Genomic DNA, 27216 nt, shown 5'->3' with positions numbered 1-27216 from the left:
AATAAAGTTAAAAAACAAATTAAATGCTTTATTTTTTTTTTTAAATAATACACACTTTTAACATACTGACTGGAGTAGGGTATCATATTGTCAGCCATACCCGGCTATACATTCATAGTTGTTTTTCTGTATGGAATGGATAGGGCTGATGTTCAAAAATCGTATAAAAGTTATAAATCTAATATACATACTTACATATACATATACAAATATTGAATGGTTGGTATTTTCCTAAATAATTAAGAAAAAATTAAATGTTTCAAACAATCTACAATATTTAATATATGTTTAATTTTACATTTTTGGTTTATTTGCAAAGAACTAAAAATTAAAACTAAAATATATTTCTTTAATGTTTCAATAAAAATGTCATGAATTTAATGACTGGCAATGCCACTTCCTTTCATTAAAAAATAATAAAACAAAAATATATTTTTGAAGTATTTTCTAACTTATTCGTTATTGCTCATATACATGTTTTACAAAATTTAACATTTAAGGGCGGGTTTCTTACTACTCAGTTAAACTAATCTTAACTTGCTGTTAGCTTAAACTCGGAACAAATTTAGGCGGACTTTAACCGATGATTGTGTTTTTCAGTTATGAATTTAAATTCAGTTAAATTTGTTAGTATTGGCAACTTTTCACTCAAAAAAATAAACAATGAACAGCTGTTTTTTGCAAGTAATGCTTTTGTAAAATGAAAAATTTTGGAAAAATTTTAAATAGACATTTAAAACAATAATAAATAAAACAAAACAAATCAGAAAATTGCAATTTACTTAAAATATTAAGTTTTTGTTCTTCCGAAATAATTATTTTATTGTTTTGGTTAATTGTGTTTTCTCACTTATAACTTAAGTTTAATTGGCCAATAACACTCAGTTAAACTAAGGTAACAAGTAACGTTACTTATATTACTGAAAAACACAAAACATATACTAAACTAGGTTTGAACAAGGAATTTATATTACCGCCCTAAGTAAAACATTTAAATAAAAATAAAAATTTGAAAGCGCCGATACAATTATTTAAAACACAATTTTAAGCAAGACAACATTTCAGTAAATTTAAATGTGTTTTTATCTTTTCATTATTCGCAAAATATCATTGCATAAATAAGTTGACGAAACAACAAAGGAGGAGAAAAGTTTTATGGAAGCTAATAAAATAGAAAACTCGAGAATTATCTTATGCAGTAAAAAATAATAATAATAGTAATAATCACACGAAGTATTTAGTTTAGCGGGTCAGCAGTAACTCGATTCAATCGATGATTTAATTATTAATTAATTAATTCTGCAATCTTCAAGTGTTTAACATAAGTTTTGTTTAAAAAGAGAAGAATAAGTAGTACATTCTATTGAATCAGAAACTGTAAATTAATTAAAAAATTATAAGTTAATTTAGGACATTCAAGTAATTTTCTGAAGGGGACTTTGTATGGGTGCTAGGGTCAAATGGGGCCCGATTATTATGAAATTTGGCAGGGTCATCTAGACTTCTATAAAACTTACTTGTGCCGTATTTTATCGATATATTTGTATATTTAACATAATTATGATATATCTGTATATTTAACATAATTATGAGCCCTTTTCGAGGGGTTCTGTTCTGTGGGGGCTGAATGAAATAATGGACCGATTTCAACCATTATCAATAGGCTTCGTGCCAAATTTTATCCAATTATCTTGAACATTGCGACCTGTACCTTGCGCTCAAGGTTTACATGGACAGCCAGCGAGACGGTCTGACGGACATTGCTTTATCGACTCAGAAAACGATTCTAAGTCGATTGGTATACTTTAAGGTGGGTCTAGGACGAATATTTTTGTATGTTACAAACATCAGCATAAATCCAATATACCCTCCCCACTAAAGTGGTGTAGGGTATAAAAAATGGATACAATTGATTTCATGTGCATAAATATTTAAAGGACTTCAGTTTTTAGACGTTGGCTTGACTTAAATAATGAATTTAAAAATTGTATTCTTGGGGAACAGAAATCAAGAATTAATAAATTGGAAAGTATTTTCCCAATTGTTTGTAAATATGAAGTAAATGTATTGACGCACCTTAAAAACAAAGATTCATATTGTCCTTTAAACAAATTACTCAAGGATTTCTTTGTTTTATTTTTCAAAACTTTATCAATTGTTACTGACATTTATTTATTTGTTCTCCATTTTTCGATTTATTCACTTCTACGAAAATAGAAAAGTTAAAATTTTGTTTCTATTTTTAAGATATTTTTCCTTTTTCTCGTTTTCTATAATCAATCAAATTTTAAATTGTTTTTATTTTTTGTTTGTTTATTATTAGTTTTTCATAAAATATAAACTATGTATAGGAACTACATATCATATTAATTTAGAGATAATAGAAAATATGTCAAGAACTTTTAACTTTCTTTTTGTGTAATTGGAACAAAATTTTAGAGCAAAATATTTACAATTTTTACGACCACAATTTATTACAATTGTCTAAGTATAAATTCAAATTCATCGGTTTTATGCTGCTAACAAACTTAATTAATTATTCACCTTCTTTACAAGGACAATTAAAATCCACTCTCAGAAATAAATACATATGTATGTATGTATGTATGTATGTATGTATGTATGTATGTATGTATGTATGTATGTATGTATATGTTAATGATTGTATGTCATTCAGATGGTAGTATTCAGTATTAGTTAATAATAATAGTATTCAGTATTAGTTAATTTGTTCCCCATATTCTATATTTAATTAGTTTATTATTGGTTAATACATAGAATTAGTGTCTAGATACATACATACATTGTATGTGCAATTTCACACATTTACATAATTTTTATTATATAAGTATAATATGTAATGTTTGTCTTTGATTTTTCTTTTTTTCTCTCTTTCTCACTTCTTTCTTCTACCCTTTTCCTTTCATCATTCATGATTCCTGTTTACATTCTGCTTGTTGTTTGCTGCAACCATAAACAAATTTAGTGGATTTGACTAATGGTCAGTTAACACCGAACAATAACACACCATTGCTAACTCAGGCATTATCGGGTAAGTATTTTAAAATGAATATATATTTGTCTATTTCACAATAGATGTCGTATAATGCATGTCAAATTTAACATTTAACAGGCATAATCAAAACAACAAAAACGACACCTAGTCAGGTTTGAGTTGGGGAACAACTCTCGCGTCATCGCGGTTATTTCTTAAACGCGTTCAGGCTTGTGTTTGTTACCTGGCTTTCGACAGTTTTACGTCTCGCTCGCACTGGTGTAGTGTATTACTTCACAGAACTGTTCAAAGTTATGTGTTGTCTACATTAGCCTTGTGCTTCGTTTTACCTCAAATGAGGTTATGTTTAATTGGCTTGGGCCAGAGGGTAATAAAATATTTGGAACTTTATATTAAAATTATTGAAATTGTTGATGGCGCTTTATCCTTTTGGACCAGCCAAGTAAATCTCCCATCCCTTGATTTTTTAAGGGGACACGGAGTAATCTCAATTTTAACAAAAAAAAAAAAAAACGACACCGATTTTGAATTAGACAGTAATACTTGTGTATGTAAATTTTTCCTATATTTCCACCTGAGAAAATAAATATTATCGAAATTATTTATTGAATATTCTTTAGGATCGAGTTCGAATCCCACTTTGGGATAAGTTATTCTCCAAATTGTAATGATGATATTTGTAAACATTATCTATTCAACTTAAATAGATAATGTTTACAAGTGATTAATAATATTAATATCACAGTTTGAAGAAATCAATAATCTTAATATATATTATCGAAATTTTTTACAAAAAAAAAATAGTATGAACGAAACGTTCTAGAAATGTTTTACATTCATAATTTTGGTCTGAGTTGGGGAACAACTGTCCCGTCATCGCCAAGCTTTCGACAGAATTGCGTCTCACTCGTACTAATTTCATGTGGTACTCTGTATAACTGTTTCCAAATTTTTTTCGTTCGACGTCTGCATTAAACTCTTGATATCGTTTTACCATAGAGTGATATCATACTTTCGATAATACAGAGTTCGGTGCTCTAACTTCCTGTATTATACGCCTTGAGCATAATTTACCGTTAGCTGACGTTTTTAGTCCTTTTTAAAGGTTTCCAAATATGTTTCATGTGTAGAAACTACAATGTCTCGTCGAAATAAAGGTCCGATTTTAAAATGGCGGCCTGTACCTTGCGCACAAGGTTTACATGGACAGCCAGCCAGACGGATGGACGGACATAGCTTAATCGACTCAGAAAATGATTCTAAGCCGATTGGCATACTTTAAGGTGGGTATAGGACGAATATTTTTGTGTGTTACAAACATCAACCCTCGTCACTAAAGTGGTGTAGGGTATACAAAATATTGCATTGGTTCTTGAAAAATGTAACGAATTTCGCCTTAAATTTACTCAAATATAACATTTAAAAATATAAAATGATAAAAAAGTGTAGTGAAGTGCGGTAAAAATGATCAATAATATAGAAAACGTAAACAAAATGTTGAAAACATGGAGTAAACAGTGAGAAAATATAATCAATATTTATATTAAAACAAGTAAGAAGTTATAGTCGGACGAGGCCGACTATATAATACCCTACAACTGTGTACGAATTAAATGTGATTTAGTTTTCATAATAATGCATTGGTTTTGCAGCTTTTTGACGAGATACGAATATATTAAACATAATTATGAACTTAAAAGCTCTATTTGGCGGGTTTAGTTGTATGAAGCCAAATGAAATAATGAACCGATATTAACCATTTTCAGAAGGCTTCGTCCCAGGGACAATATATACCAATACCAATTTTCATAGAATTATCTTCAGAATTGCGACCTGTAGTTTTATTACAAAGTTTACATAGACGGACATAAATCTACCATATAAAAATTGCAATAAATGCAAAATGGTTATATTTTTTCAAACGGCTTATAGATTTTTCTACAGCTTCATTTTCCTGCTTCTCCCGCAGTAATACCTTCTAAAGCACAATTTGGAGATATACATCGAAGGACACGTAATTACAATGTCTACTTTTTCTCACTTATACATTTTGCATAACCGAAGAGCCGATAATATTCTATCCAAAAAACTGCAAATTTTGTAAAATAGTATAATTTAATATGGACTTTAGTCATTCAACAAGTGTATACAGCTTACATTAGCAAAATTGACTTTCTAAGTTGTAAGTCGCCCTCATAATATCAAAAAGTTGTAAAAAAAAACTAATTTCAATCATATTTTTGAGAAATTTTAAACTTGAGTGTTTACTTTTCCAACATGGAACAACTCTCGACCACAAAATTTTACGGACGTATTCTTTCAAGTCTTGTGTATAAAAATTCGTCATCATGTAATTTTTAAAATATTAAACGAAATAAATACTTAATGCATAAAGTAGATTTCTTAAAATCTAAAACAAAAAAAAAAAATCCCTTATATATTTTACTTTTATTATTTAAATTATTATTAAATATTTTTTATAAAAGAAATTGTAATAAATAACAAAATGAATGAAAATAATGGTTACTATCAATTATATATAAATAATTAATTATTCCACTGTTATATTTATAGCTGAAAATTATTAACCAATAGAAACACAAATTGTGTGACGTCAGAGCTCCTACATGTGCAGAACGTTTTAATTGTGCTAGGATGGCGTCGTAATCTTTAGGCTATCATTCTTTGTAAATACCTATAAATATTCTGATCGTTAAAAGATGTTTTGTTTAAAACTGTCAATTTAACCTTACGATAAAATATAACCAGATATTCAGATATTGGGGGTTATTAGTTATTTTTATTTAAATTATGAAATTTTCGATTCTTTTTAAAATTTTATAAAAACTTATTATTATAGCCCAAGAAAATAAGGGGATTGCTGCAGAATTTTAGATAGCTTAAAGAAAATTAGTAATTATCTTCTCCTTACCATTATTTATAAGGTATTAAAAGTCACCATAGTTGGGGTTGTCAATTAGTAGTGCTTAGAATTATTCGTGTCGTTTAGAATTATTCGAATAAAAAATTCAATTTTTTTGTTTGAATAGTCGACTAAGTTTTCAAAATTATTCGATTATTTGAACGAATGAGGAATGAAAGTTTTTATTTATTTAAATAAATAAATAAATAAATAAATAAATAAATAAATAAATAAATAGAAGATAAATATAACATCTCAAAAATCTTAAGATAAAAAATGGGATTGCGCACATTAATAAACTTATAAGTAACTTAAATTTAAAATTTCTAAGCCAATTGAAAGTGAGGCCTTTAAAATTATATATGTTTAGCTTAAGTTGAGAAATATGAGTGCATTTAATCAGCTAACATACTTGTATACCCACTAACATAAAAGATGATGTAGGAACCATAAAATTATATAAAATATGTACCATTTTTTTAAGGACCCACAATTTCTAGTAAAATATTATGGGTATTAGTATAAAGATCCAATCAGAAAATGTCTTAAACGTACATAACCTGCTTCAAAATACCAGTATAGTAACTAAATTATACATAAACAGGTTTTATGGAAACTATCTCTTTCACTTACCGCTTAAAAGTGGAAACATTATGTTTTAACATTGCAAAATATTATTTTTTCAATTGCAAAAAGTAGTAAAATTTGTTTCAATTATAACACATATAGTATTTGTTTTACAAAATATAAACACAATTCTTTGTTCAATGCTATAATAAAATATGAGTAATAATTAACATTAAAATAGTATTTGACTGTTTGAAAAAAAACTGTTCCTATTATTCGTTATTCTAAATTAAAGAATAACAAATTATGGAAGAAGTCGATTTAAGTGACCTTTTTAAAAAAAGTAGGTCGCGCACATTTTCGAGAAGGGCTTCCAAGTTTAATACATTTTAGTTTAATAGCATAATAAAGATTTCCTTCTACAACGGCTTTGCTTAATAAAGATTTCTTAAATAGCCGTGCTACGGTCGGACGCTAGGATTAACCTGTCTATGATAAGTCGAACACCTACTTAGCTTAGTAAGGATTTCCTCAATAGGTGATCTAAGGACGAACGTTCTTCATACACACAGAGAGTGTATTCTTAGCGAAACCGGTGTCCAATATACCGCTGATGAGAAAACCCTTGCGACCGGCCGAAGGTCGTCTACACACAAAATATTATGTAGGTAAATTCAACTGAAAAAGCATTTTAAACAAATAAAATATCATTAAAAAACGGACTACAAACTTTTCATTTATTTCAAATGAGTTTTTCAGTTATTTTTAAATGTTGATTTTTTAACTAACAAATTACGTATATACAAAAGTTTTTTTCAGTTGTTTTTACTCACAATTTTTAACCTACAAAAACAGTTAAATTTACAGATTTTTCAGTTTTTTTGAATGACAATTTTTTACCTACAAAAACAGTAAAAATTACTGTATTTTTCATTTATTCTTACCCAAAACCCCAAAATAAAAATCCAACAGACTCTTTCGTTTTTAGTTTTATTGTGATTATTTGTTTAAGATTAAATATGTATAATACTAAAGTGCTACATAAGCTATTAAAAATTTTATATGAAGAATGTTGCAATCATTCGTTAATAGTCTTCCTTCGCTTCGGTTGTGGAACTGGCATTATTTATACTGGATTTAAAAACCTATCATGACTTTTCGATGTGACTGACACATAATCCCAAAAATGTGATGTACATCGTTGTATTTGCTGTTATCGGAGGTAAGAGCTCTCTCTTCTCTCGATATAGATAGTTGCGAATTCCCAAAAAAATATGTTACAAATTGTAAAATATATTAAAATTAAAATTATATGGGATAAAACAAAAAAGTATTTTTACCTTAACTTCCTTAGAAAAATCTTGTCCATTATTATCCCAAACCTACATAATTTCAAAAAACTATTGATAATAACAGATCTTTTTAAAACATTTTCTCAAATTGTCAACAAATACTTACAGTTTCTATAATCGCGGTATTTAATTTTAAAACAATCCATTTACAAAAAACATTTTTTGTATAGTTTAATTTTTTAACAACATCCCAAAAAGTTTAAACATTTAATTTATTCGAAAAATAAACGTTTTTTCATTCATTTTTAACTTACAGAAAATTTTTTGAATAAACTACAAACAGTAAATGTACAAATTTTTTGAGTGTAGCACACATAGAGATTTAAAAATATTAAATAAAACAACTTATGATCATAAAAAATAGTCTGCAACGAAACATATAAAATTAAATTTTCGACATATATGTAGTAGCATGTGAAGTTGTATGTTTTTGTAAAAACTGATCCATATCTTGTTTAGCGTACATAGGATTTATAAGTCCTTTAAATAAGACGGCAAGACAAAGCTCTCTGTCAACTTTTATTAAATCTGGCCATGCACGTTGGATATGTGTGTGCGATTTGTTGAATGATATTTTTATACCCTACAGCACTTTAGTGGGGAGGGTATATTGGGTTTGCGCTAATGTTTGTAACGCACAAAACGCACGCAAAACCAAGTTCTATACTAGCCTTTATGACCCTTATGTACTCTATAATTATAGGTAGGAAAAGTCGAAAAAGTCGAAAATGGTCGGAAACAGTTGAAAACTTGAAAAAGTCAAAAATAGTCGAAAAGTCAAAAAAAAAGTCGAAAGAAGTCGGAAAAAGTCGACTTTTTATAAAATACTTAAAGTCTATAGTCTAGAGTCTAAAAACTCAACTTTTAACTAAATACATAAGTCGAAAAGTCGACTTTTCGTTTCAACTATAGAACCTTAATTATAGGGCCTCATTTGACTCTAGCCCCAATAAAAAGCCCCCTAAAGTATATCTGAGGGAAGGTTAATTACCTTTTTACTTTTTGTAACAGGTGTTATTATATGGTCGGCCTCGCCCGACTATAATTTCTTACTTGTTTTATTTTATTTTTATTTATTATATGGCAATACAAAACCCTTAAAAAGCAAAATATAAATATGTATTACTTAGAAATAAAAATCCTGAGTTCACAAAAGGATTTAAAACTAATAATTAAAATTTACAATACAAATCACATAATTGGCTCTCCAGCCATAAGTTCAAATTCCTAAATTAAATAATATCGAAAATGTATGTTGGTCCTAATCAGCAGTATTACAAATAAGCATAAGATAGTAATAAAATCGATCATAAGGATTGATAATTAGGAGATCTTAAATCTTAAGGCCTAACTATAATATACTAACTTAAGACAGCTTAAGCAACTCACATCAGAGATTGACAATGAGTATGTAAGAAACAAGTAATAATTTTTGAATACAAGGAACGCTAGCTATGTGTGATCTCAAATGAATAAAAACAAAGATTATGTTGGGAATTTCTTTTATTCAAATATTTCAACAAAATACCCAAACGAATAAACGAGTATTAAGGATATTATGATTTACACTATTTACTTTAAGTATTGCTGTGCGAAAATGCGTGTAAATAAAATATAAATAACAATAAAGGCAAAAAATGAGCATGTTCTTTGGTAACACTTGGTGCATTTCTATTAATCATGTGATAAATAGAATGTAAATTCTAAGAATTTGAAATTTATTACGGTCGTTTTTTACAAAAAATCATATTATTAAGAAATAGCAACAAATTATGACTGACAAATATAATACAAAAAGTAACAATATTTTAAAAAAGAATTTGTTACTTATAATCTCTATACAATAAAATTTATATTCATAAAATCAACAACTTTAAGTGTTTACACATCATTTCATTCATTTTTGCTTTGTTATTTGCTATTGCATTGGGTATACGTATACGTATACTCAAAACATACATACTTATATACATATACATATATTCATTTTGCAAAGAAGATATAAGTATGGTAATTAAACAAAACAACTAAATTGCTTACTTCATACCTGTTGTATATGAAAGAAAAATGTATGAATATACGACACAACCAAATGCTGACCAGAGATACAAGCCTATGATACAAGAGAAGGCGGCTTATTATAGAAAATATCGGCGGCTGCTAAATTGTCGGCTCAATTTACCTTTTTCTTCAGAAATTTACCTTATAAGCGTTTATTATATTAAAAAATCTCTGTATAATAGTCTGTTATATAGAAACCTGTTTCTATAAAAGTTTTTTCTTCAGAAAATGCAAATTTATAGTAGTTTTCACTATTTTCAACACTTTAATCTTTTCTGTTTTATTCTTAATTGAACAAATTGTGGTCATATTTTTTTAATAACGTAAATTTTTATCTAAACGGGCAAGATATATTAAAATTGGTGGCAAATATTTCAAAGCATATTGGTTTAATTTTGATTGTTTATATTTTTATCAACACTTTTCTCAACGCTTTGTTATACCCCACACCACTATAGTGGGGAGAGTATTACGCGTTTGTACTGTAAATCGGATCAGAATTTAGCTATGTCCGTCTGTCCGTCTTTTTACTTTTGTTTTATCGTGGTCTAATGTGTAGTCGCTTTTCCAAGAAACAAAAGTCCGTTTTAGAATTTTTCATCACTGCAGTACCAAAAAAGTAATTGCGCTATTTGAGTTTTGGCCATAAAATGCGTTCCTCTAGACCTATGTGCAACATAATCTTAAGTACATGAGAGACTTTTCGTTTGGTTTTGAAATTTTCTTAAGCTTTCTTATGCACATTATAGTTGAGTCTTTAATCTTACTAACGACTACAAGTAAGTCAAATTTGCAGAATAAAGTTGAAGTTTAGGACGAAATCCTCACCACAAATGACCTTTAAAAATGAAGTCTAAATATTCTAGGAATATGAACTTGCGGATTTCTAGAAGACCGCAAGAATACAAACTTTTTATATAAGATTAAAGGAAAACCATTTCTAATAACGTTATAAAAAATTTAGATTAAGATATTTCACAAAGTCACTAAATGAAAGCCCAAGAAATTGCTGTATATATGAGGATATATGATCTGTACACTTGACATTATAAACAAATCTAACAAAAGTATTAAGCAGAGACTTAACGGTTATAAGAAATATGATTTAAAATAAGTGTTGTAATTAACCATTATTATAAGATTTATTTGATTTTGGTCGTCGAAACCAATACCCGAGAGAAATATATTTTTTTGGTTACGAATAATAATTATCGTAACCAAAAAAATTTTATTGGTTATATTTTTTTCAAACAAATGTCTATCAAAAAATGTCTATTCATTTTATAAATAAAGTATAATTTAAATTAATGTGTCCTTAAATTTCGTTAATATTTATATGGACCAAAGAATAAATTTTGGTTATCTATAACCAAAAAAATATTGATTGCTAAATAACAGTTATTCATAACCAAAAAAATATCTTTCTCATGTTAATTGCTTACGGACACCTAAATAATATAAACCTTATGATAATGGTTAAAAGTCCCTAAATAAAATAAAGGTATTTTTTGCGTAACCTTTTCATTAAAAAGAAAAAACAACAATTATTTTCGGTCCCGCGTATTGAATTTTTGAGATGTTAATTTTTAACATATTGTAGCTTTATTGTAGAAAAACTTCGCAGATAGTCGAAGGCATTCATATTTTATGTCAGAATGTAAGATATAAATTTATAAAAACATGTTCTTACTGTTATAATTAGTATGTAAAACAAATTTTATTTGACTAATTTTCCTAAAATTTCGAATACTTGTGTGCAATAATTAATAAATATTTATTTTTTAACGGTGATTAAATTATATAATATATATATTTATAATATATATATATATATATATATATAATATATATATATATATATATAATATATATAATATATATATATATATATATATATATATATATTATATATATATATATATATATATATATATATATATATAATAATTTAATCACCGTTAAAAAATAAATATTTATTAATTATTGCACACAAGTATTCGAAATTTTAGGAAAATTAGTCAAATAAAATTTGTTTTACATACTAATTATATAAAGTGTGCAATAATTAATATATATATATATATTAAAAAATTTTCTTAAAGAAAAAAGATACATATATATGTATAACTCAGATTATATAATTTCGAAGTCGTCAGACACTTTTTCAAAGTCTCAAATATGACCAATCTTTAGGATACGATAACCTGCTGTGATACACTTATAAGGAGGTAAGATTAAAAGTTATCACAGCTAGATACTTTTAAACATATAGATGTTATCTATACATAAGTACTTAAAATAAAAGCAAATAACAGCACCTGACTACTTTGGAATAAAACAAAATACCTATCATACTATATATGTATAACGTGACGCATTTTTAGTTTTTTTTTTAATAAGACTTTTTTCTTTACCATTTTAGTGATGAATAATTATCAAGCCGCTGCTGCAGCTGCTCATACTTTTGCAGCTCCATCGGCATCACCTCATACCACTACTACACGGCAGGGGTTTCCATCTACTAATTCCCCCGGGCCCACCATTGATATGTACAGTTCAACGGCCGCCGACAATGTGGGCTATGTACAAGCTACCAGTCCTCAACCCTCAGGGTTTCCAATTGCCGTGAGTCGAGCTCCACTCAACTATAGTCCGGTGAGTAAACAAAAATTTATTAATTACTTACAACTATCTACCCATGTCTTTTCATAAACTACAAATGTATGTATAGGGTGCAATTATTTCATTTTTATAAGTTTTGCAAATGTTCGTAAACATCTACTTATATTATTAAAAAGGCAACTTGTTACTATTTCCTTCATACATACATACATACATACATACATACATACATACATACATACATACATACATACATACATACATATGTATTTGTTTGTACATTTAATTATTACAAAGTAAAATCATACAATTGTATCTTATTATTAGTCACCTCTATTAAGTTTTAAATAATTAAAATGTTTCTAACTTATTGTCAATGATAAATAAATAGTTTAACGGTTACCGGTATAAATCAATTACATTTCCATAAATAATTCGCTTGTTCTTTTTTTTAATTTTTTCAACATTTTCCTTAGCGTTTTTTATTATTATTACAGTTATTCCTATGTTTTCTGCAATTTTTTTAAAGAATATGAGTGTGTTTGATTTAAATGTTTTTATCTCTCGTCTTGTTTCCGTTTAGATCTATTCATTGAACTTTGCGATGGCTAATATATAAGACTGAAATCCTAAAGCAGTTGCACAAGGTAGGATTTTTTTATTTTATTGATTTTTATACATATTTTTATTTAACTTCATTATATATATATCAATGTTTTACTTTTTATTATTTTTCAAAGCTTTAAACTAAAATTTTTTTTTAATGAAAATTTTTGATTTTTTGCACATTTAGTATAAAAAGGTGGGGGAAAATATTTTCATTTGAAAATAATTGCACGTTTTAGAAATGTCAATGACAAATGTAAAAGTTTGATACCTATATTAAATATTTTTGATATAAATTTTGAGACTGTAAAAGAATTGACAAAAACACGAATATAAAAAATAATAAAATACAAGATTCATTTAATCACATAGAAATTAAACAAAATTTGACTAATTTGTCAAAATAATCCGTATACTGTTCGAAAAAATTAAAGTTTTTATTAATATTTTATAATTTTACGGAAGCTGCGTTATGAATATTGGAGATTTTTACATTTAATGGAGAACTTATTATTTTACAATATTATGTTAGTGGAATACTGAAATAAAATGTGTTTTTCGAAAATCAATTGTTTCCTCGAATAATAGAATAACTTTTATTCGAATGATTACCCTAGTTTAAACTATTCTCCAAAGGTCACTTGTATGTGGGTTATAAAAAATGGTGGATCAAATTTTATAAGCTTTATAAGTAGGATACAAAAAACATTTGTATTAAATTATATTCAAAAACGAACCAAAAACCAACATCATCATTTTAAACTTATAAAAAATACTATATAACTTATTTCTTTAACAATATCCAAAATTTTGGAGAACACATTATTAAGCAAAGATAATATTTCTAACAAAAATAATGATCCTACACCAGGCGTCGACAAACTCTTACAGTTTACAAAGCATGGGTTTTAAAAGAGCCACAAAATGTTTATTTATTAAAACAAATACTTTATTAATTGGCAACAAAAACAATTTTGATTTAATTATCTAACAGACAATTCTGCAATGAATCTTTCTTAAGATTTTTGACAACAAATACGTTTTGAATTCATTTAAAAGGCATTTGCCATAATACAGTATAAAGTGTCCGTTATTATGCAGCAATCGAGATAAAATTTTGCACAAGTTTTATTTATGCAAACTGTGATGTATTGCGAACATCTAGCCATAATTGACCAAACCCAAAAAAGGTCCCTTTCAGAAAATTACTCTGACGATCATAATTGACTTAACAGTAGCAGTATAGCTACAAAATTCACATAAACAAGTTGTATAAGAACAAAATCTATCTTTCAAATTTGATTTTAACACTCATAACTGACTTAATAATAGCAGTGTTATGACGAAATTCAACACAAACAGGAACAAAAATCACTTTACCACAAATAATTAATCCTACCACTCATATTAGATCTCCATTAGAAAATGCAGTAAGCAGTAAGCGATGAAATTCGACACAAAAAAGTTTTATAAAATCTCTCGACCAAATTTGAAGATGATCGGAACATAATAAGATCTACTTCAAAAAATTACTCTAACGCTCATAACTGATCTAAGGAAATGACTTTAAAGCTGAAAACAAGCATATTAAATCCAGCATAGTGGTAAAATTTGTCATAAACAAGTTTATAAGAACTCTATATATGTATCAAATTCAATAAGGATGGATTCAAAATTGACCCTACCACGCACATAGAGTCTACTTTCGAAAACGAACTTAAAACATACAACAGGCTAATATACGAGTATAGTTGTAATAAGTAAGAGTGCTATATTCGGCTGTGCCGAATCTTATATACCCTTCACGAAGGTGAAGGGTATAAAAATCAACACAAAAAATATTTACCAAATTTTGTAAGGTGTCATTAAAATGTGCAATATTAAAAAATATTAAATTTTTTGGCACCTTTTTATACAAAACGTGCAAAAAAATAAAATTTAAAAAAAAGATTAAAATTTTCAAATAGACCAAGTTTTTAGTATTTAACTGTACGCATTAAACATTATTAATTAATTACTATATTTTCAATTCGAAAAACACTAAAATTTCGAAACGTATGACCATGATTTACATCTTATCACTGATATGATACCCGATTCGTTTATAGGGAACTTTTTAATTAATACTTTAAAGAAATAAACATTTTCTTACAATATTAACTTGTACATAGACCAAATACAATGGTCCGTTTGTAGTTTTGTATGGCTTTAGAAAGTTTGGATTATAACATGTTGTTTAAAGTTCCAAAGAAGTAATCTACACTTTCATTTTTTATTTAGCCTTGCTTTAAAAGCAAAAGTTTTACTTTTTAAATTTATCAACTGAATTTCTAGAGATCCAATACCAATTCCAAATGGTTCAATGAGGATTTATTCTCAAATTAAATGTTCGATTGTAAGCGCAAATAAATGCATAGAAATGAGCGAAAAGCTAATTGTCTTGCTTTAGTTCTCATATACAGAACGATAAAGCAGAATTACAAAGTTGTGTATATTGTTTTATTAGTTTTAATACATTGTTTGTTAATTGAATCAGAATGATTTTAAAATACATATTTTTTAAATAAATAAAATGTGTGTATGAAACTAAAGAGCAACGTTTGGCTCGCGAGCCATAGATTGCCGACCCCTGTCCTACACCAATAGTACATACCAATCCGCTCAGAATTGCTTTCAGAGTAGATTTACTGTCAGTTTTCGTAATGACCGGCATCATTTAGCCCTATCTCTCATATGAAGTCTGCATCAGAAATGACTTTAAAGTCTAAATTCTATATGACAGCTTAATGATCAATTATATACCAATTTTAGTTAAAACCCTGTTTAGGTTTTTTCATGATTCTTATTGGGCGTATGATTAATATTTTATGAAAATTGCATTTATGTTAATCATACGCTTAAGGTTGTATTAAATTTAAAAGCAAGCGTTTTCACAACAAAACCAATTGAGAAACATTTTTTTCAATAAATAATTTATTCATACCTTTTTACTTTGGGAACTAATGCACAGTGGGTATAACTGTCCAGTTTTGAAAAGAAAATTTACCACTCAATTCTTAATCTTTTGGTCGAAACTTATTTATATATGGCGTAATTTCAATAAAGGTCGAACAAAAAAAGTAAACTTCAAAATCCTATAGGATTTTGAACACTAACTCCTTCGATTTCGATGAAATTTGGTACACATTATTATACGGTTCCATCGAGGTTTAAAAACCATATTTTTAGAATTTGTTTCAACAGGCATTTTGCAAAATATCTAAACGCCTAGAAATACTAAAAAACAGTTCAGATCATATAATTATTATAATGAATATACACTGTCAAACTGAATTATAGGCACAGAAAACACATTAAAACTTTTGTTTGTTTTATTGGACATATTGATCAGATTTTGAATAAAGAAGTGGTTTCACTGTTTAGAAAGACTAGTTTTCCACAAAATTAACTTTCTTGCATTTTAGAATGAAATCAATTTATCATATCTAGTCCAATCTAGCATTTCTTAAATATATAAGTCTTATTTATGCAAAAAAAAATAATTTTAGTCTGGTATATATGATATATGTAAGTTCTCATGTAATGCGGGCTCTAAGCTTCTAGAATCTGGATGCAATTTTATAGACATTTCATACCTTTTGTAGATCGAAATGCTATCCAAAAGTACTATTTTATATGTTCTCACATAATCCGTTTCATATTTCTAGGTTCAATGTTACAGAAAATTCAAAAAGTACCTTTCTTAGAACGAAAAATCCGGACTCTACATACATATTTTCATGTTTTTAGGTTCAATATTATAAAAATTCAAAAAGTACCTTTTTTTAAAATGAAAAATATCAAAAAGTCCCCCTTTATGTATTCTCGTCTTAATTTCATATTCTAGGTTAAATTTTTGTAGGAAATTCAAAAAGTAGGTACATTTTGGAAAACAAAAAATTACCAAGAAGTTCTCAACTAATTCCGACTCTAGATATTTAATTTCATATTTCTAGGTTCAATATTACAGAAAACTCAAAAATTACCATTCGTAGAACGAAAAAGTACCAAAAAGTACCCCTTTTATGTGCTCTCACATAATCCGGGGTCTACATACCTAATTTAATGTTTCTTATAGAAAACTCAAAAAGTATTTTTTGAAAAACAAAAAAAAGTTCCCTTTAATGGAGGCTTACATACTTAAATTCGTGGTAAAAATAAGAAGGTAGTACCAATCAAAAATTTATTTATTAAATAAGGTTTTTGAAGTTTCCTTTTATCTTAATCATTATATGTAGCGTTGACACAATTATGAAAAAACATTTAGGTTTCTAAGAAACATTTTATGACAAATGTGTAATTTATAATTTTTAATAAATAAAGATTAATATAATACACTAAAGTCTTCACATAAATGATAAAATAAAAAGGTCTGGACTATATTCTAGACAAAAATCTGGACTATAGAATAATGTTTTAAACTATAGCCTAATCTTTGAACTGACTATAGGTCAAATTGTTTTCACCAGCACTATAAAGTTCAGCACAACCGTCACACGTTTCCTTACAGCCAACCGCAATGATGGAATTGTTGTGTAGGATTTTCAAACTTTTGGAATTCATGTTCAATCGGTATGTAATTTTAGGTGGACAGGAAATAGCCATAAAATTCTTATTTTTTTCAAATATCTTTGGCAAAATAAATAAAAAAACCAGTTATTCAACAAATGTCTATTCATTTATAAATATAATATAATTTAAATTAATGTGTCTTTTAATTTCTTTAATATTTATATGGACCAAAAAATAAATTAAATTAATTTTGATTATCTATAATCAAAAAAAATATTGGTTGCTAAATAACCAAAAATATATATTTCTCATGTTAATTGGTTACGGATAATGTTAATAATATAAATCTTATAATAATGATTAAAAAGCCCCTAAATAAAATAAATATATTTTTTGCGTAACGTTTTCATTTGAAAGAAAAAAAAACAACAATTATTTTCGGTCCCTGACCAAAACTCATTCCTGATGGGAACTTTTCGAATTTCGTTTCTACATTCACATTTTTAAGCCAGTAATTTATTGTGCGATCCTAAAGAAACATTGGTAGAGAGGTTTTGGCTTGTAATAAACTTATTTATTCAGAATTTCATCCTTATATTGGAATTTTTAGGCGAATAATAAGTGTTAAAGTCATTTGTAAGGGACGTTATATTAGGGGGGAAAGGTTCAATTATGGACCGATCCTTAAAAAAATTTTGTTAAAAGATTTCGGCTCATAAGAAACAGTTGTGGCCGTTCAAGCTGTTTTTCGTGGTGCCGCTTGTATGGAGGCTATAGGAAAAAGTGGACCGATATTGCCCATGTTTAGTGCCAAACAAACCTTACCTATATGGCTAAATCGATTCAAAAAGTAATTCTGAGCTGACTTATATACTTTAAGGTAGGTGTAGGACTAATATTTTTATGTGTTGCCTTTTCCAATATAATAGTGAAGGATATATTCCAGCATTAAAGTATACCAATCGGCTCAGAATCGCTTTTTGAATTGATTGAGCTCTGTCCATCTGCCTGTGTGTCCATGTAAATCTTGTGCGCAAGCCAAAGGTCACAACTTTCAAATAATTTAATAAAATTTGACACATTATTTTAGCTTAAGGACGGTCCGTTATTTCGCCTAGCCCCATACAAATTTCTCTACCAAAATGTATAAAAATTGGTCCATATTTACCTTCTCACAACTATACCTTTATTCGATTGTGATTATTGTAAAATTCGGTTAATCTTATTGAATATATGGAGTACACAACTATTTTTGATTATTATTCGGTAATCAGGATTGAAATTATTGGTATTTACAACTGAAATTATTATTTATTAAAACCCAATTTGTGGATTATGTGTATTTTTAAATATATTTAATTTTATTTAAAATATTTACAATAAAATATGAATCTGTATAAACATACAAAACGTATATATATATTATTTGATGATTGATGAAAATTTGATGTTTATGTGTCGGGATTTTGTTCTTCATCCTAACATGTCTAACATGTCCAAAGGAGTACTACCTTTCCGCAGCTATAAAATTAAGAAAACTAATAGAAAATAACACAAAATAGATTAGGAGATATAAAACATATTTAACATTACCTTTTATATCCGATCTTTCCGTATTTATTTATCCTCAAATGTAATTTGTCTTTTTATTAAATATAAATTCATTTTATTTTTTTTTTTTTATGTACGTCATCTAAAATTACCAACTTATTGGTTGTGAACATCGAAATTGGTTCCTTTAATCATCATTTAATTTTAAATAATTGTTTCCATTAATAATTGGTTGCAGTGCCCAATATTTTTTACGCTCTACTATTTTTCAGTTGCAACGATTAATATTTGATGTTCTGACGTTTCAATTCTAAATAAAAATCGGCTTCTTTTACTGAATTCACAAAAATAATTAATAACCAATACAATTCAGTTCAAATTACTGATATGGAAATTGTTAACACCACAATTCGTTTATAATTAATTACAGCGATAGAATTTTAATTAATTTAACTAAATATTTATCATGCTAACCGATTTCCAATCGATCTTTTTTCTGTGTGTACTCTCTTATAAACCCTCTTGTAGAAAATCGTTTTTTTTTTTTGGTTAACAATAAGTAAAATATTCCGAAATTAAGATTAAATAAATTAAATTAAATATTCAATTATTTAAAAAAATCTACATACATTTTAAACATACGGACTGATGTAGTGTATCATAAATTGTCGGCCATGTCCGAATGAATCGATTCACACTTTTTCTTGAAAAAATGCACATTGGCTGAAATTATCACTTTTTTCGTGCGAAATCAATTAAGACAATTTAAAGTCCAAAATGGAGCAAATATGTATATAAGAACAAATTTATGGACTTGGAAGGACATGTCGGACTAGCGAAAGTTTTTTGGAACAAATTTTCAGCGTAAGACTTTTTGCTTCCGAGCTGCGGTTGCTACTGCCCGAACTAATAAATCAGTTTTAATTTAATTTTTTTTCTTTCTTCCTTCTGCAATTTTCTATTTTGTTTCAAAGAAATTAAAACAAATTAGAGTGCTATATTCGGCTATGCCCAATCTTAAATACCCCCAACCAGGGTATTTGGAAAAAAAATCGTTGAGTTCATCATATAAAAAAAAAAACATTTTTGTGTCGAAATTTAACATAATAGCTTAAGTAATGGATGAAATATGTGCGTTTACGTTAATTACGTTAATTTCGGAAATGGTCCATCTAGGTGAGCTATGACCAAAAATTGGCCGACCCATAAAAAATTTTGTATGATGGTTTATATGTCACAAAACATATTCAAGTTGAATTTTATCGTGACAGTTTTATTTACCAATGAAATATGCTCGTTTAAGTAATTTTTGGTAGTAGATTTTATATGGGAGCTATGACCAATTCTGGACCGATACAAATCTAGGTTTGTATTATGATTTTTGTTCATATTTTATTTATAAATACAACATTTTGGTAAAGGAATATTTTTTCCAACCATTAACAGGAATATATATGAACTATCGACACATCTAAGTGCTTTACATTTGACAGTTATTGAGAATTATTTACACACGTTTCAAAATCACTGACTATAAAAATTTTATTTCATTCAACTTGTAATAGAAGAAATTAAACATATAAGAATGATCATTCAACTGTATTCATTCCTATAAAGAATGAATTCTCTTAGAAATTAATTCAATGAATTTTTTTAAAGAATGGTACATTAAAAAATTTAAAGCCGAATCTTCTAGGTGTGACTTCAATTAGTGACTTCTTAGTATCATCTAGAAGTGTTCCAATCTTATCTTCTAGAAGATGAGTTTTCTCTTCTTCTATTTGTAAACTCACCAACATAAAATCTATAAAAATAAATCTAAATATAATGAAATATTATAATAACTAAAACTAAAATAATAGAAAAAATAATTAAATTAACAACTATTAAAAAAAATATGTATGAAAAATTTAGAATTATCACCTTAATTTTCAGGAAATCTTTATTAATCTTCCAACTGTTGCCTACCACTGTACAACATTAGACTCAAAAATATTTTTATAGTTCTTCATAAATTTTATGACCATTCCATCAAATGGTAAGAGTTATATTTTGGAACGCATTAATCCTTCAACGAAATAAACTAAAATAATATTATAGTTAATAATGAATATACATACTTTTGTATTTATTTAAATTACTTTTTATAATTTAGCAAGCAATAAAAATAGGATTCTTATGCTCAATTCATTTCCCACTAAACTTTTAAGGGTCAAATCCATTTTTAACATTTTCTGATCTATTTTTATATTTTAGTTAATTAAACATATTAGACTTGGTTTGAAAATTATGGAAATGGAAGCCGTTTAAAGTTGTTAACTTATTCCTAAAAAGTATTTTAATCAATAATATGACAACTTACTTTTTAGAATAAAAAAATTTTGGCGATTAATCGAATACTCGAATAACATTTAAGAGTGACATTGACGAATATTTTATTATAGTATTGAATAAAAAATTACGTTAATATTTTGTAAAACAAGTACTTTAATTTATATTTTGAAATATTTTTGTTTGAAATACAATACTTCCAGTTTTAAAAGCACACATAGCTTCTCCTTACCATTATTAATAAGAAGTAAAAAGTCACCATGAATATCGCTAAACGTGATATTGACGGTCGTGATTTTATAGAGAATTTAATATCCTATATTTTAGTCATTTTTTCGGTATTATTTTATCATTACACAAGTTTTCTTTTTAATATTAGCTAAAGATGCATATACGTGTTATCAACTATTTTATACTTAAACGCATCGTTCATTCACCCAAAACGCCATAAAAAGTACTTAAGCTATATTTTAATACAAAGCCACTAAAAAGTACATAATTCACATATTTTCTTCATATTTAAAATGTTGATTCGGAACGAAACTTAAAAAACCAAAACATACCAATAATTTAGGTTAATATAAATATTAGTTTAATATAAATATTCGATTAATCGAGGAAATTGTTTTTATTCAAACTAATAACAAATTTGTAATTTAGAATAAAGAAAATTCGAAAATTTTTTGTCGAATACTCGAATAATATTTTAATGTTAACTTACATTAACATTTCTAAAACAAATACTAAATCATAAGATCTGTTATAATTGAAAGAAATCCTTTACAACATTTTGCAATTTATAAAAAATTATATTAAGCAATGTTTAGTATAGAATGCTTAGTGTTTTAGAAGTCATTCTATGATTATTTTTATTGTTTGCAATAAGTAAAAAAGATACTTCCTAAAAAACTGTTTATGTGCAATTGTATTTTTAAGCGAGTTATGTACGTTAAAGTCATTTTCTGATGGGATCTTTATATAGGAGGTAGGATCGATTTTCGACCGCTTCTCATATTTTATAAAAACATTTCGAATGTACATTTCGAATTTCATTGCCATTGCGTTATAGTAATTTTCTGAAGGGAACCTTATATAGACAAATATTGCCCATTTTAAATACTAAACAAAACAAGTATAAGTGTATAGTCGGGCATGACCGACTATACGATACCCTACACCAGTCAGTATGTTAAAAATGTAAATAAAGCATTTAATTTGTTTTTAACTTGATTCTGGAATATTTTTACTTTCCTTTTCTGATCTTTAATGAGAAAATTTACATTACAAAGTGTTCTTATTTTAAAATACACCTTATATATAATTCTAATAGAATGAGTGTTTTTAAAGGAAGACTTTTGGTACTTTTTTGTAACAACTTGTATTCTTGAGTCTTTTTTTCAAACGTAGCGGTTGATTGAAGCAAAACTTAAAAAGTAGGAATAGCGAACTTTTTAAAGTGAACACAAGTTAGCATATATTCTACACAGGGTAGAATAAAAATGCTTTGCAGTAATGTTATTATTTTATTATTTTTAATAAAATAATAAAATTATTCCATTAAAAGCCAATTTATATTATACTACAAGTAACATGATCTGACAAATTATTGCGTGGAAAAGAACGGATAGGATCGTCTAAACGTAATATCCCATTTAAAAATAATTGATAGCATACTTTTCAATAGATATCATTATAACATCTAAAAATTCGATTTTCAGTTTAATACTCTTTGCTACTCTAAAAACAATATAAATAAAAAAACATCTTTATGATTTTTATTTTAAAGATACTAGCTGTAATGGTTTCCCTAGATATTTTTTGTATTTACTTCTTATGAGCGTAAAAGTTTTTTGTAGAAAATTTGAAGATTATAGCTCCAAAAGTTTTTGTGTATACTTTATATGCGAGGTGTGATGCCATATATTGCTAGTTCTTCAATGTACTATTCAAATGTTAACAAAAATTTAATGATTTAAGCTCGTAAGTTTATCATATATATAGACTTTTTTTATTAAATTTAAATTTATATGTTAAACTTCTTCGTGAAAAATTTTAAGATGTACCTTCCATACATAATATGGGAGGTTCCTCGCCCCCTTTTGCTAGCTCCTATTGCTAAATAAATATTTTAAATATTCATGTTTAAACTAAAGTAGCTCCGGTCTATGATCAATATTTCGATGTTACAAACATCGCCCCATCTTTTTGGAGGGTGGGTATACAAATTTTAAATATGTACATGTGTATTTACTCTTAAAAAGAGCCTATGTCTGGAACTTTTTCGAAATACATATTTTTAAGTGGAGAAAATCTGAAATAAATCCGATTTTGGTAACTTTATTAAACTATATTTTTTTAAATAAAATGTTTGCTATTTCACAAAGATGTAAAAAGTACCAAATACGGGAAATTATTTTTTATTAAAAATTTAGTTTATTAATAGTATTTTAAAGTAGACGTAAATGCCTCTACCAAGATTTATAAGAATAGGCCCATATTTACTCTTACCCCCATAAAAGTCCTCTTGGAGATTTTTTGTAAAAAAATTACAGAATTAAGGTAAAAACAAATTAATTGCTCCATTATTTAAACAATAATCCATATTTTTAAAATACTCACTGGTGTAGGTCATCATATGGTCGGCCATGCTCAAATACATTCATACTTGTTTATTAATACTCTTGACAAAGGAAGAAGTACCAGAATTTCACTTCTGGTACTTTTTTGTTCTTCAAATATTAAATAATCTTTACATGTTATACTAGTGTATAAGTTATTATTTGCTACGGGCACTACATGTTTAACATCAAGTTTCTAGATAGAATTTTAAAGAAATGCTTTAAATTAACTTTATGAAAATCGGAAAACTATCGAAATGTGTTCTTTCTACCTTATTCCAATGTCTTAGGTTCAATATTATAGGATATATTAATTAGTTTCATGTTTCTAGCTAATAACACTACATTAGTGCTTCTCTCGCTCTGCTACTCTTGCTCTGCTGCTCTTGCTCTGCTTTGCTTTTATAAACAAGTACAATAACAAAATTTACAATATGGATATGTGTTTTGTTTTTGTTTCTTTGGAATTTCTGTCTGAGCATAAAAAAATAATCTAAATTTTTAATGAAATTTTCAGAGGTTGTCTTGGATTTTTGTTCATATCTCCGTTATTTATGGACCGATAATGCTGATTTAAAATAGCGATCTTCTTGAAAGCAGACGGACATGGCTAGCGCTACCAATAAGGATCCAGAACATGTATATGTATGGTCGGAAAATTTTATTGTAGAAATTACAAACGGAAAGACAAACTTATATATACCCTTCTCACGAAGGTGAAGGTTATAAAAAGTGCTAAAAATATCCCTTATATAAATTTTCATTTAATAGAAACCGTAATTTATGTGTTTCGATTCCAAACTTGGGAAATTTAAAGAGTAACACTGAAGAAAGTATGTTAAAATGTATGCTTCTAGATTTAATTTTGTGTTTTGTCTTCATATTAGAGAACATACAAAAAGTAACATTTGAAGAACGCAAAAGTAGCAAAGAGTCACTTTTATGGATTCTCATCAGTCATGTTAAATTTTATGTTGCTATTTTCAATAAAAAAGAAAATACTAAAAGTACTATTTGATCAGAAAAAAGTACCAAGTCCCTCTTATAGATTATAGATTAATTATTCAATCATATTAAATGTAGTTGATTAAATACAGAAATATTATTAAAACTCAAAAAATACAATTGGAATGATGAAATTCTACCTTTGTGGACAGTTGTAATAAAAAAGAGTACCATTTTTCCCGCTTTGCCTATTCAAAAATTACGTTCATATAATACTCAGTGTTTAAAGCTATATATCACAGATATAACTCATACGATTTAAATCTACGTTCATCTGTTCCGAAAAAAAATGAGCTTAACAAAAAGTAACAATTATAATATAGGGAATAAAGTAATCCCAAAATTATACTAATCTGAATTTTCTATAATATTAAAGCATAAAAGTGATAATTGAATGAGAATCTAAATTAAAAATACACGTTCCTTTTGTATAATTATGAACGTAAAAAACAGAAATATTAAAAAAACACTTGTTATCAACTTAAATTTTGGATAATCAAAAAGTCAAAATTATGTCTGTATTACATTTTTGTTAGGGTAGCGAAGCACCCTGGACATTCCAGAATTTATATATACATATCTATAGATATTTCTCTGCAAAATAGTTAAAAGTAAAGAAAGAAATGCAAAAATGTTACTATAAATAACATATTCGAAGTATGTACATACAATTTTGGTGGAAAACAATAAAATTAACATAAGCGTGTCATTGAAGGAATGTGGTTCATTTTAGAATACAAATATCTAATTTTTACTGCTTATAAGAATAAAATATAATTCAAAGGAGAGAATTTTGTTGGGAATTTTCGGGAATTCCATATAAGGATTTGTTGTTAAATTTTCTTGAAATATCAGGCAATTTTAAGAAACGATTTACTTAAACTAAAAACTTTGTAATAGTTTTACTAAATAGAAATTAATAATTATGTTTGGTGCAAAGAGATACGATTTCAGTTAAAATACATAAATATTAAATTTATAAAAAGCTTTCAAGAGACGATATACCCAATATATCGTTTTTCATCTGGTAGAAAATATTACATTTAAACTGTTTGTAACTATAATTCAAGTTCATTGTTAAAGTTTTGATCTTCTTAAATTCTGTATATGTATTTAGTTTCTTCAAAGGCTACTTCGTTCTTAAAATACGTAAATTTTGAAATATTTAAATTTAGAAAGAGTTCATAAATCAGATATTTCATTATAGATAACATTAATAAATATATAACATAAATAAAATTATCATTTTAATCACTTACTAATGACAGAGAAATATCGTAAAATGAAGCAGGCCATTATGTATTGAAACATTTTATAAATTTCCAGGGAATGAAAAAAGTCCGAGAAATTAGAAACTTTAGTTTTGGCTCACCAAGTTCACATAAAATTCTTAATGCCTCCCCTTTATAATTAAATTCCTTTAATAAAAAAATTGTTAATTCAATATGTATGTATCTGAAAATCACTCTAGCTTATCATCGAAAATACTTACGTAAACGTTTACATATATGCTTATATAACGTCATAATTAAGTATGATATTTTCTTCATAATGTGTGTTTTCAGTTCTTTTTATTTATGTATAATTTATTTTTAAGTTATAAATGTTTTCTGTTTTTTTCAGGGACCACTAATTCCTGCGGCATTTACAAATGGTTACCATTAAGTGGAGGCACGGACCGCAACAAATAAAATCAGTTAAGCAGCGGCAACAACCAACACAAAAAATATGTTAAAAATATATAAAAAACAAAACATCAGTTTAAAAAAATAAATATAAATGTTGCAATATTGAGAATAACAAAAAAACCAAACCAATTACACCAAATACATATTTACATCAACTCTACTATATATATAAAAAATTAAAAAAATATACATAATTATATATATACAAAACTATATACTAAACATTTGCATATATACAAGCAAAAATTTAAAATATAAAAAATCCAAAAAAAGTTTTTTTAACAAACATTTTTTAAACCATCATAAAAAACACATCAACATTTTA

At 26.9% G+C, this 27216-nt stretch overlaps 1 protein-coding gene across 12 annotated transcripts in view; it reads left to right on the top strand.

Annotated features, from left to right (window-relative positions):
• Positions 1 to 27015, top strand: part of LOC111691012 (RNA-binding protein Musashi homolog Rbp6) — a 275440-nt gene extending 248425 nt beyond the window's left edge. For 10 of the 12 annotated variants that reach the window (XM_046953186.1, XM_046953197.1, XM_046953193.1 and 7 more), the window contains 3 exons: positions 2987 to 3052; positions 12342 to 12574; positions 26827 to 27015. In XM_046953186.1, coding sequence (XP_046809142.1) covers positions 2987 to 3052; positions 12342 to 12574; positions 26827 to 26868 — 341 coding nt within the window. In that variant the 3' untranslated portion in view covers positions 26869 to 27015. Of the gene's footprint in view, positions 1 to 2986; positions 3053 to 12341; positions 12575 to 13124; positions 13189 to 26826 lie in introns of all 12 variants that reach the window. The other 2 variants (XM_046953187.1, XM_046953188.1) reach the window with 2 other exon arrangements.
• The last annotated feature ends 201 nt before the right edge of the window (positions 27016 to 27216 follow it).

Source organism: Lucilia cuprina, chromosome 5 (assembly GCF_022045245.1).
Source record: "Lucilia cuprina isolate Lc7/37 chromosome 5, ASM2204524v1, whole genome shotgun sequence".
Classification (NCBI taxonomy): domain Eukaryota; kingdom Metazoa; phylum Arthropoda; class Insecta; order Diptera; family Calliphoridae; genus Lucilia; species Lucilia cuprina.
This window is presented reverse-complemented; position numbering and strand designations above follow the sequence as displayed.